The following is a 12084-nucleotide window of genomic DNA, read 5'->3' on the forward strand; positions in this document are numbered from 1 at the left end:
CGGGCGCGTGCCCGGCCAACCGCAGCCTGGCCTGCCCGGGCCGCACCTCCGGCCTGTCCAGCTACCGGCTGGTCTTCATGCTGGGCCAGTTCCTGCACGGCGCGGGCGCCACGCCGCTCTACACGCTGGGCGTCACCTACCTGGACGAGAACGTCAAGTCCAGCTACTCCCCCGTCTACATCGGTGAGTGGGGCGGCTGAGGGCACGGGCGGGCGCAGCTCCCTGCCGGCCACATGGGGTCCCGGGTGAGGCTGCGGGTGAGCGCCAGCCAGCCATTCTCCGTAACCTGGACCACCGCGACCACCGCAGGGGATGGTGGCGGTCCCGGTCAACCTCAGACTGACCCCCAGCACATCTTGCGGGCCTGGGGGGTGCACAGAGTAATTAGGCCCAGGGTTGGCTCGTGCCCCAGGTCATGCTCCCGCTGAGCCACCCATGTTTATGTGGGGTCAGATTTCGGGGTTTTCAACCTCATGGCACCACCTCCCTGTGTCCCTCCCGCCAGGCCAGGCTTTCCCTGGAGAGGTGCTCGGGGACATTCGAGGGAGATGAGCTGGCTCTCCAGGGCCTGCCCGACCCCGTCAGCTGACCGCAGCCTCCTCTCCACCTTGGACTCTGCCCCTCTAGTCACCCAGCAGTGCCGACCCAGGGACGTTGGGGGCTCCTTAGTCCAGCGACGCCCGGGCGGGCCCGTGATGCTGCGTGGAGCCCCCCACATCCTGCAGAACGGGGCCCTGGGGATCCTTGCTCTTTCCAGAAGTCCGGGAGAAAGGGTCCAAATGCTATCTGCGGTTGGCTGGGTCAGGAAAATGTCAAAATGTTTTTAATGTTTATTTATTTATTTTTGAGAGAGAGAGAGAGAGAGCAAGCAGGGAAGGGACAGAGAGAGAAAGAGGGAGACAGAATCCCAAGCAGGCCCCACGCCATCAGCAGAGAGCCAGACACGGGACTCGAACTCACCAGGCGTGAGATGGTGACCTGAGCCGAAGTCGGACACCCAACCGACTGAGCCCCCAGGCGCCCCGGGGAAACGTAAAAGCAGCCAGATTTCAGGCTTCGTGGAGGCTGCCCGGATGAAAGCCCTGGTGCAAAGGGCCCGTGTCGCAGGAGCAGACCCGCGGAGGGGGGGCTCCTCTCAGGTGGGCCCCTGCGGCTTCTGAGCGTCGGTGGCTCACGAGCCCCTGGGGTGGCGGCCGTGGCCGGCCGCGACCTCTCTGCTTCTCCCCAGCCATCTTCTACACGGCGGCCATCCTCGGCCCTGCCGCTGGCTACCTGATCGGAGGCGCCCTGCTCAACATTTACACGGAAGTAAGCCGACGGTGAGTGGCCCCGGCTCTGCCCCATGCCGACGGCACCTCCTCTGGGCGGTGGCTCCCTCAGAGCGGGACAGACAGCAGGAGGCCTGGGCTGGCCCCGCTCTGGTGGCCCCGGGGTCTGGGGGGGGTGCTGGCCCTGATATGGTGGCCCTGGAGTCTGGGGGGGACTGGCCCCTCTCTGGTGGCCCGAGGGTCTGGGAGGATGGCCCTGGGGTCTGGGGGGGGTGCCCTGATCTGGTGGTCCTGGGGTCTGGGGGGGGGTGCTGGCCCTGATATGGTGGCCCCTGGGGTCTGGGGGGGTGGCCCTGGGGTCTGGAGGGGCTGGCCTGGTTCTGGCAGCCCTAGGGGTCTGGGTGGGGGGGTCCCTGAGTGCAGGCACGGGGGCAGCTGAGACCAGGTCACCATCTCTCGGTGCCCTTTGCGGAACTGAGAGCAGTTTGTGCTGCCGGTAAGCATCCGCGTGGGGGTCTCCACACCAGGCAGGTCTCTCCTGACACCCGCTGGGGGTCCTAAATTCATCTCGGGTCTGACAGACTCCCCGGGGTCAGCACAGACCTCACAAATGAAGGCTCAGCCCTAGGAGATCACCCCTGCAGACGCCAGCCTCCGGCACTGGGGCTCCCCGACGTCGAATCTGCCTGGCTACAAATCGGGGTTCCCACGTCCCCATCCTTGGAGCGGCTAGGACAGCTCACAGAGCTGAGGAATGTGCTTTATGCATCAGGTTGCTGGCTTATTAATCAGATTACGACCCAGGAGTCACCTGATGGAAGAGACACGGAGGCCAGGATGGGGGGAGGGGTGCGGGCTTCTGTGATGTGCAGTGCGCCACCCCCACACCTCTCCATGTCCCCCGCCTGGAGCTCTCCAAACCCCTGGGTTAAGGTCTTTCTGGACCAGCATCTAGGATGCCATGTGTGGGCGCCCCGAATGCACGTGGGCAGGATGCTGACCCCAAGTGTCTCCCCCCACAGGACGGAGCTGACCACCGAGAGCCCGCTGTGGGTCGGCGCCTGGTGGGTGGGCTTCCTGGGCGCGGGGGCTGCCGCTCTCCTCATCGCCGTGCCCATCCTCGGCTACCCCCGGCAGCTCCCAGGTGGGTGCGTCACCGCCTCCCCCTCGTGGGCCTGGGGCACGGGGATCCCCAGGGAGTCGGGCTCTTCACCTTCTGGGCGAGGCCACCATCCTGCAGGGCCAGCCCAGCCGCATGCCGCTGAGCCTCAGGCACCCCTGCCCTGTGGCTTCTCCCCCGCGGGGGCGCCCAGGACGCTGGTCTCCGCCTGAGCGAGCGCCCCTCTGGCTGCTCCCGGCATGTGTCCTGTGTCCCATGACTGGTGCTCTCCTACCCGCTGGTCACCAGGCACCGTGGGGCATGCCCACGCCACAGCTGTCCCCACGCCCTCCATCCGTGGGGCCTTCCCAGACCTGGGGGGCCCGGGGTGGGGGGAGCCTGAAGCAGAGCCTGACATCTGCGTCCCTCCAGGCTCCCAGCGCTACGTGATCATGAGAGTCTCGGAGACGCGTCACCTGAAGGACAGCGGTCACAAGGCGGCCAGCAGCCCCGACTTCGGGAAAACCGTCAGAGACCTGCCTCTGTGAGGACCGGGGTGGGGGGGGGGGAGGGGGCGGTGGGGCGCCGCTCTTGCCCGTGCCATGTGTCCCGAAGACCCTCGGGGGGGCACACACATGCTGGACCTTGGCCCCAAGCTGGGAGAGCCCGTGTGGCCCCTCCAGGCCCGCGGGGAGCACACAGCTTCCAAAGCTCCCTGGCGGCCCCGCGGCCCCAAGGCCTCGGCCCCGAAATCCCCGCTCGGAGACTTAGAGCTGTAGACGGAGGCCTCTGGGCCTGGAGCCGCTGAAGGCCGGTCCCGACAAAGGCCGGGGCCCCGCTCCTCACCCTGTGTGTCCTCTGACCGTGTCAGTAAGGTCACCCGCGTGTGCCCTGGGGGTCCGGGCCCGTGTCCTCTCTCTACCTCGAGGTCTCTGAGGACCCTGGAAGGGACGGGACTGTCTCCGGCCCTCTGCCCTCACTGCCCTGCACCAGCCCCCACCCCTGTGTCCCCTCTCGTCCTTGTGTGTGACCCGGTCTTGCTTTGTGGCCTTCACATCCTGTTGAGAGGAAATGGCCGTGGCCTGCTCTGGTCTCAGGGAGCCTCGGAGCCTGGGGGGCTCCTGCCCACCCGCACCCCTCTCCACGGGGCCAGGCATCGCACAGGGGGCTGTCCCAGGGGTGGGGAAGGAGGCCCCCAGACGGCCACCAGCCTGACTCCTCAGCCTTACCCAGTACTCCCCTGGCCCCAGGAGCCCAGGGATGGCCGTGTCTCACTGGCCAGGGGACGTTAGTGGCAGGAGGGAGTCCCCATTGCCTGCCTTTGCCCGGGGAGGGTGAAGGGGCCTCGGGGGAAGTTCCTGTGCTTCGCTGCCCACGGCCCTGCCCCCCGCAGAGAGGAGGGCCTCCCAGCACCCACGGCGAAGTGCCCTGAGCCGGAGCAGGGCTGCCGGGGCCCCACACACAGAGCTAGGGACCCAGCATGTCAGCGGCTCTGGGGACAGTGGGCCGAGGGAAGGAGGTCTGAGTCCAGGCTTAGTTCCCCAGCCATTGCTGGTGACAAAATCAACCCTGGACCGTGTGTTCCGTTAACATCACGGCACGTTCCCTGGGCAAGTTCAACACAGGGTTTTAGCAGAGTAACCTAGAGCCTGGGACTTAGAAATGTGGAAGTCGGCACGCCCCAGGGGGTCACCCATCCCCCCACTCTGCACGCCCCAGGGGGTCACCCCCCCCCGCACACCCTGGGGTGTCACACACCCCTGCCACTCTGTATACCCCCGGGGGGGGCTCACCCATCCCCCCACTCTGCACACCCCGGGGGGGTCACCCGCCTCCCCAAGCCTAGCCTAGTGCCCCGAAGCCTCAGTCTGAACACGGCTCAGGGAAGAGACCAACCAGACCCAGGGAGTCCCCCACCCACGACAGGACCTGAGAGCCCCAATAGAGGGGGAGCCTGAGTCCCCACCCGCCAGCACCCTCTTCTGCCCTTCGTGGACTCGGGCCCCAAATAATTCACCAAAAAGCATTGTTGTCAGTCCTTCAGCTTGAACGTCAGTTTTGCAAGCGCGCCGCTCTGGGGCGGGTCAGATGCCACCAGCCGCGTGGAGCGCCGTCCCTTCGCCCCCTCCAGGCAGCTCGCCCGCACGTCCCAGTGCGGAGCCTGGTGGTGGCTGCCCGCGCTCCCTGCTCTCCAAGATCCAGTTGCTGGCCTGCGACAGGTGCAGGGACGTCCCGCCCCTCCTGGCCTGAGCGTGACCAGCAGCTGGGTCTGTGGGGCCAGGGCTCACGAGGTCGGGGCCCACGTGTGGCACGGCCCTGAGCTGCAGACTCAGTGTGCCCCCCAGAGCTGCCCGCACGGCAGGCTGATACCATTCAGTGCCAGGACTGGCTGTCTCGTAGGTGTGGGGGAGGGAGGGTCTGGCCTGCCGTGACCTGGGGCTCCGGGGACAGAGGCGCACCCTCCGGCACCCTTGGGCTCGGGTCCCGGCACCTGCCGCCCAGCGGCTGGGGAATCGGGACACCAGGCGTTAGAGCCTCGTGCTCAGGGCCACTAACTGTCCCTAACCGTCCGCCCCCCCCCCCGCCCGCCCCGAGGCTGCTGAGCGTCCGGACCCCCGCAGCTGTAATTTTCTGTTTCCCACTCCAAGCTCTGCGTCCTTCACTGCCCCGTAAGGACAGCGTGTTGCGTTTTGTGCTGCGCGTGTAGTCGGCGCACCTGGGCGCCTGCCCTGCTCGGTCTGAACCCCCAGCAGGGTGCCAGCGGCCCTCGGAGAAGCGTGTGGGGCAGAGCCTGGTGTCAGCCCGCCGCTCAGCGGGGACACAGCGGGCAGCGGGCAGAGCAGCGGGCGCTCACAGCGGTCTCTCCACCCCGCACTGAGACCCGAGGCCGAGAGTGCCCCAGGGCCATGCAGGGCTGCCCTCCTGGCCCCCCGAGGCCAGCCTCATTGGGGAACGGGCAGGTGGGGGCCAAGGTCCTTCCTCAGGACCCCACAACACCCCCGAAGTACACAGCAGTACACGCAGAGGCACGTTGGGGGGCCCCCAGTCCCCCTTCTCTAGGGCTGGTGTTTGAGAAGGGACCCCAGCCCTCACTGCTGGTCTTCGTCCTTGGGGACCTGGCCAATCCTGGACTTGGGGACAGCAGCGTCCCCCAGCCCCTGGCTCCTGGCTCCGCCCCCCACAGCGTGGTCACTCGGGGTCTCTCCCCACACCAGAGCTGAACGGTGGCGGAGGCGGTGATGAGGTCGATTTAGTGCTTCCTTTTCTAGAGCTGGCTCTCCGCCAGCCTCACCCCTCCTGACTGGGGGGCGTGGGGGTCCCCAGCTCCCAGCCCACGGACTCCCCTCTGGAAGGCACTTCCCCTCTGGCCTCCTCTGACCCTCTGTTTCTTCTCTCTCATCTCCCCGTCAGCTCCATCTGGCTCCTTTTGAAAAACCCCACATTCATCTTGCTGTGCCTGGCGGGGGCCACTGAGGCCACTCTCATCGCCGGCATGTCCACGTTTGGCCCCAAGTTCCTGGAGTCGCAGTTCAGCCTGAGCGCCTCAGAAGCCGCCACCTTGTTCGGTGAGAAACCCCTGGATCTTGGGCGTCCTCGGACTTTTCATGAGTTTTCAGATGAGTCAGGGCTCCTCGGACTCTGTTTAGGAGTCCACACGATACTGGGTGTGTGGTCCTGCAGGGAGGGCCCCCGGGGTGGGTGTTGGGCTGTCGGTGGATCTGATGGTCCTTCCCGAGAGGCGGGGAGCACCGACGGCAGGCGCTGACCTCCTGGCGGGGATCCGCTCTAGCCAGGAGGGTCCGAGCTGAGCGCAGCACCTCCGCCGTCCCCGGCTTGTTGCAGAAAGGGTTTGGGTAGCAGCATCCCCTGAGTACCCAGACCCTCAGCCTGGCCGTGCCCAGGCGCCAGGTGGCTGGTGTCCCAGGTTTTCATGGGACCGTGAGGCTGGAGCCCCAGGGCCTCCCTGGCCAGAGACGGTCTGTGGCCAGAGCCAGGCTGGCTGCCCCGGAGAATGAGGGCCTTGCCTAGGGTGCCCCCTGCCCTCACCGAGAACACGCCAGGCAGGACATGTTTCCAGACAAGGGGTCGGTGTGGGTCCTGGCTGGGAGGGTCAGCGCCCCATGTGGAAGGTGGGGGGCTTCCGAGCAGCACATGGGCCAGTGCAGACCACCCCCCAGCCCTCGGGGTTCTCTTCTGGCATGGGGTCCCCATCTAATGCCCCCGGACACCCCTCCTTGCCTGGCCTCCCACTCCATTCACACTGCCTCCCCTTCCCCTCCCCTCTCTGTGCTGACATCCCTGCCCAGAACAGCCGTGTGCTCTGGGGTCCCCCATGCTGCTCCCCGAGGCTGGAAGGGGTCCGTGTCAGAGCTTCGGTCCTTGCTGGAGAGACGGGCCCACTGAGCACCCACTCCCATCCGCGCCCCGAGCACCGCTGTCCAGGGCGGGCCCCGGTCAGGCGGGCAGGGGGCCGCTGGCCTCTCCCCGTCCCGGCCCTGCCCCGCCCCTGCGGTCCCCGAGGCCCTCACCACGCCCCTCCCCTCCGCTGCAGGGTACCTGGTGGTGCCTGCGGGCGGCGGCGGCACCTTCCTGGGCGGCTTCCTCGTGAACAAGTTCAAGCTGCGCGGGGCGGGCATCATCAAGCTGTGTCTTTTCTGCACCATGACCAGCCTGCTGGCCGTCTTCGTGTTCCTCATGCACTGTCCCAACGTGCCTGTGGCGGGCGTGACCGCCGGCTACCACGGCAGGTAAGGGCCGCCAGGTGCCCGGGAGAAGCAGAGGCCCCGGGGGCCCCGGGGGGTGGCGGCGGTGGGGTTGGGACTCGGTCACTGTTTGGAGAGGGTCACAGCTAAGGGACACTCCAAGACAGCCCAGCATCGGCCCTTGTGTCCCAGCCCCAGGCCTGGGGTTCACAGCGAGACCCCGCTGCCCCAGGCGCGTCCACGTGAGGCCGTGGACGGTGGCCCAGCGCGGGCTCTGGGTGTGGCCCTGTCCCGGGAGTGTGACCACAGCAGCGGGCAGGCGCATGTCTGCCCCCTCCCAGGGGCTCCTGGTGCGGCTCACCTCAAAGTGGCCGTGGGAGCGCTGTCCTGCGACAGGTCGTCGGGGAGGCGACGGGCTGGCCGGCCACCATCCCCACAGGAGGGCTCTGCCGCCCTGGGAGGGGGGTGGGGGCCGGTCCTGGCCCATGCCCGGGGAGGGTCAAGATGGGCATGGGCTTTTCCATTGGAGTGGAAAAGCAAAGGACACCCTCGTGCCTGCGCCCGTGACGGCCACCACGTGCACATGTCCTGGAGCCTCGGGCACGGCCGTTGCTGGGGTGGCGCCTCGGCCAGCGGGGGTGGGGAGGATCTTGGCCCGTGCGCCCCCTGCCTGTCCATCAGCCGAGTCCGGGGAAGCGGGCCTGCACACACCGAGAGCAGAGCCCAGCGATTCTACGGGGCAGGAGGCCGGGAGGGAAGCCGGGGACACAGGGAGGGACCGGCGGGCGTGGCTGGGGGGCCGTGCCCCCAGCGCTGGGCACCCCACCCTGCCCCGCCCCACCGCCCCCTGTCTCCGGCCCACAGCCTCCTGCCCGAAGGCCGCCTGGAGCTGAGCGCCGCCTGCAACGCCGCCTGCGGCTGCCGCCCGGAGCCCTACAACCCGGTGTGCGGCTCCGACGGCCTCACCTACTTCTCGCCCTGCTACGCCGGCTGCCCGGAGGAGGCGGAGCCCGGGCCCGGGAGCCCCAAGGTGAGGGCGGCGCGCGCCCCAGCCGTCCGCGCCCCGGGAGGCCCGCGCCTTCCCCCGGTAACCAGGCTGTTTGCGCCCCTCAGGTGTACCGAGGCTGTAGCTGTGTCCCTCAGAATTTTTCCTCTGGTTTTGGCCATGCTACTGCAGGGAAATGCACTTCAACCTGTCAGAGAAAGCCCCTCCTTCTGGTTTTCATGTTCGTTGTAATCATATTTACATTCCTCAGCAGCATTCCTGCGCTGACCGCAACGTTACGGTAAGCCCGGCCCGGGTCTCGCTCGGGTCCAGGACCTTCCCTTGCAGCGCGCCGCGGTGGAGCCCTGCAGATCCCGCGGGGCGCGTGCCGGGCCCCCCGAAACACCGTGGCAGGAAAGAGCCAGGCCTCTGTGAGGTGCTTGCCACCCGGGGAGGTGGTGACGCCGCCTGGGGCCTGGCCGTGCTCGGCGGCGGGCGTGGGGGCGTGGCTTGGCGGCCGGCCACGCCTCCTTGGGCGCTGACCTTTCCTGGCTGTCTCACATTTCAGGTGCGTCTGTGACCGGCAGAGATCCTTTGCGCTGGGAATCCAGTGGATTGTGGTTAGAACACTAGGTACTGTTCACTGTGAGGAAGCCACGTGCAGTTGCGTAGTGTGGGCACTGCACAAGGGCATCCAACGCGTGTCTCCTCACCGAGCTGGAGGGCGTTCGGAGCAGCTTGTGCCCACTTTGGAGAAGGATGCCGTTCCCTAACCGTCCACTAGAGGGACCCCTGGTCACGTATTTGCCTTTTCCTCATTAGCCCCCAGGCTCCAAGGGAGGGAGTCAGAGATGCTGGGGGGCCTGAAGCCAAGATCCCCAAAAGGGGCATTTAAGTCCAGTTCACACCCTCTGGGAACACCAGCGACTGATGTCACCGTCTCGGGTCTCGTCACTGCCCGCCCGCCCCGTCGGCCCGTGCGTGTTGGGTACTGAGTGCGTCTCTCTCGGCAGGGGGCATCCCGGGGCCCATCGCCTTCGGCTGGCTGATCGACAAGGCGTGTCTGCTGTGGCAGGACCAGTGCGGCCAGCCGGGCTCCTGCTTCGTGTACCAGAACGCGGCCATGAGCCGCTACATGCTCATCGCCGGGCTGGCCTACAAGGTGAGTGGGGCAGCCATGCCCCCGGTGCGCTGGAGGGGGGCGGCCCGGACTCCACTCCGGGGGCCAGGGGTCCCCTCCTGCGGGCCCCGGGCCTGGGCTGTCCCCCGGGACCTTCCGGCCGCTCGAGCCCCCGCAGGGCCCTGATGCCCGGTTCCCAGAGGCCGCATCCTTCCCTGCCGCCTGGTGGTTGCCCCGGGACTCTGGGCAGCCCAGCCCCGTCCAGCAAGGGCGGATTCCGGCAGGCCTGCCCTCATCCGGGGGGCAGGGGGTGGGGGCTTGACGGACCGCTGGGTTCACTCCTGTCCTAGTCTCAGCCGGACCCTGTGAGGAGACACTTCCTGCTCTATCCGGTGGCTCGGGTGTGGGGGAAGCACGTACTTATAGTTTGGATTTTCCCTGATTGGAGGAAAAGACACAGAACCTTCACAATAACGTGACATCCTGGGGCCAGCCTGTTAAGAGTGTCCGCTCAGGGGCCCACCTCTTACCTCCAGTTTGTCTGGAAACGTCTCAAGGAGGGGGGTTCTCAGCCCCCTGGGTTTATCTCCACACGGATCAGCGTAAACACGGCCAAGTGTGGGAAGGGAAGACGGCGGGCCCCGGGCGTCCGACCAGCCCGGCCATAACCCTCAGCGGCAGCACGGCGGCTGGGGTCGCTGCTCCGTCAGCGCTGGTTTCAGCAGGAGGAGCAGACAGCTTCCCGACGCGTCCCGTCCCATCCCTGTGGCAGCCTGGTCACGGGCGCCAGGCCCGTCAGGCGGGGCGTGCCCCCAGACACGCGGGGGTGTTCTCGCCAAAGCCCCGCATCGACGCGGCGCCGCTCGGGCCCCCTCTCCCCCCAGGCGCTCGGCTTCCTGTTCTTCGCCATCGCCTGTCTCCTGTACAAGACGCCATCGGAGTCTCCCAACGGCCTAGAAGCTTCTCTGCCCAGCCAGTCCTCGGCCTCCGACACCCCCACGGACTTCCAGGACGCCCCCTCAGCCCTCCAGCTCCAGAGTGACGTCTGACTGCCCGTCCGTCCGTCCATCCGCCCAGGGGCACGGGCCAGCTGCTTTGCGCTTCCAGCAAACCCTCTGTGATTTCTCTCCTGAAGGGCTGACCCTCCCCCCACCAACGGATGTCCCCATGCTGGGGACCCTCCAAAAATCTGGAGGATCCCGAGGGGACTGAGCTGGTGGGGGCCTCATGTCTGAGTCTCAAAGACCCCACCGGGAGACGGAGGCCCCCAGCCCCTCCCTTCGCCGCACAGTCTGTGAGGGACAGAGCCGCCAGGCACTGAACTTTCCTCAGGGGCCTCGGGAACCCCCGACGCGTTAGCAGCCGCGATCTTCAATGAACTGTGCGACCCGAACCGCACTGTCACAGGAGGCGCAAAGCCCCCGGCTGGCCCGGCGAGGAGCTGGTGGCCGCTGCGGGTTCGTACGTTACTGTTGTGTCCCGGAGACTGGAGCCGCGCCCGGCACCTGCTGTGACGCGCACACGGGCCATGCCGGCTCCCGACCTCCGTGACGCCGAGGTCGCCGAGGGGTGGGAGCCAGGAAGCACTGACCCCCCGGGGCGTGTCGCCGGCCATGCTCCTGAAGGGGCTTGTTCAGCGCCTCCAGGGGACCAGCCCGGCCCGACTCCGTGTGCTTCCCCTGACGCGGGGCAGCTGGGTGGCGGCCGTCCCCAGGCCTGCGGCCCCCGCCGTCCCCTCCCGTCCTCAGGGCTGCAGCGGCAGGAGCAGCTGCCTACGCAGGTGCCTCTGGCCCGGGTTTCGCAGAACGTTATTTATAGGATTTTTTTACCTGCCTGTGCGGTGGGCACGGCGCCAGCTCCGCGGCACTCGGGAGCTCTGCCAGAGGACACGGCTCGCCCGCGGAATGCTGCGGATGGCCTCAGTTAAAGTTATGTGTAAATAAATATATTTTAATATTTAAAGCAAACCTCTCCAATGTTTTCTTTCTGCGAATGTGCGGACTGTGGTGTGTGTACAGGTCCTTCGAGCCGGTGTCTGTGAGTTTCTGTCCCCAAGCCGGTGGCAGGCTGCCCCGGGGGCGAGCACTTGGTTGGCCCAGAGCCCTCCTGGGGGGGGCCTCTCCCCACTGACCTCGGCAGCGACCGCTGGGCGGGCCTCAGTCCCCAGCCCGGGGCCCGACCCCCCGATGCCTCGGAGCACCTGGACTCGGGTCGGGACGGCCGGACGAGAAAAGTAGCGCAGGAGGAGTGTGGGCCTGTGTGTGTGCACGTGTGCGTGTGTGCACGTGTATGCGTGTGCCTACGTGTGCATGTGCGAGAGACGTGACACAAGGGAGACCCTGCACTCACCGGGCTGCTCCCTCCCTGGACCCCAGATCGGACGAGCCTCCCCCGGGGGTCAGAGAGTCCACAGCCGTGGCCGGGGAGCAGGGGGGTCCTGGGAGCCTGGACTCACCAGCGCCCCGCGGGGGCCCAAGTCCCAGACGGGCCTTTCCTTCCACCCCCGACGCAAGATCCTGTCACAGCCGCTTCCGCCAGGGCGCCCGGGAGAGACCTCGACCGAGAGCTGACAGACAACCTGCTACGGGCCTGGCCCTGAGCTGAGCGGCCATGAGCCCTGCCCTCAGAGCCCTGCCCTCAGAGCCCCTGCCCTCAGAGCCCCTGCCCTCAGAGCCCTGCCCTCGGAGCCCCTGCCCTCAGAGCCCCTGCCCTCAGAACCCCTGCCCTCAGAGCCCCTGCCCTCAGAGCCCTGCCCTCCGAGCCCCTGCCCTCAGAGCCCCTGCCCTGGGAGCCCTGCCCTCAGAGCCCCTCCCCTCGGAGCCCCTGCCCTCAGAGCCCTGCCCTCAGAGCCCCTGCCCTCAGAGCCCCTGCCCTCAGAGCCCTGCCCTCGGAGCCCCTGCCCTCAGAGC

The 12084-nt window shown here is 67.5% G+C and overlaps 1 protein-coding gene across 4 annotated transcripts in view; it reads left to right on the plus strand.

The window, feature by feature from the left end:
* The window catches only part of SLCO4A1 (solute carrier organic anion transporter family member 4A1), a 21881-nt gene extending 10744 nt beyond the window's left edge, over positions 1-11137 (plus strand). For 3 of the 4 annotated variants that reach the window (XM_029916968.1, XM_029916967.1, XM_029916966.1), the window contains 11 exons: positions 1-183; positions 1229-1319; positions 2291-2412; positions 2800-2911; positions 5779-5933; positions 6920-7115; positions 7935-8100; positions 8184-8356; positions 8624-8688; positions 9069-9217; positions 10060-11137. In XM_029916968.1, the coding sequence (XP_029772828.1) occupies positions 1-183; positions 1229-1319; positions 2291-2412; positions 2800-2911; positions 5779-5933; positions 6920-7115; positions 7935-8100; positions 8184-8356; positions 8624-8688; positions 9069-9217; positions 10060-10224 (1577 nt within the window). In that variant the 3' untranslated portion in view covers positions 10225-11137. Of the gene's footprint in view, positions 184-1228; positions 1320-2290; positions 2413-2799; positions 2912-5778; positions 5934-6919; positions 7116-7934; positions 8101-8183; positions 8357-8623; positions 8689-9068; positions 9218-10059 lie in introns of those variants that run through there. The other variant, XR_003900921.1, reaches the window with a different exon arrangement.
* The last annotated feature ends 947 nt before the right edge of the window (positions 11138-12084 follow it).

The sequence above is a fragment of the Suricata suricatta genome, chromosome 12 (genome assembly GCF_006229205.1).
Source record: "Suricata suricatta isolate VVHF042 chromosome 12, meerkat_22Aug2017_6uvM2_HiC, whole genome shotgun sequence".
In the NCBI taxonomy this organism is placed as follows: Eukaryota; Metazoa; Chordata; class Mammalia; order Carnivora; family Herpestidae; genus Suricata; species Suricata suricatta.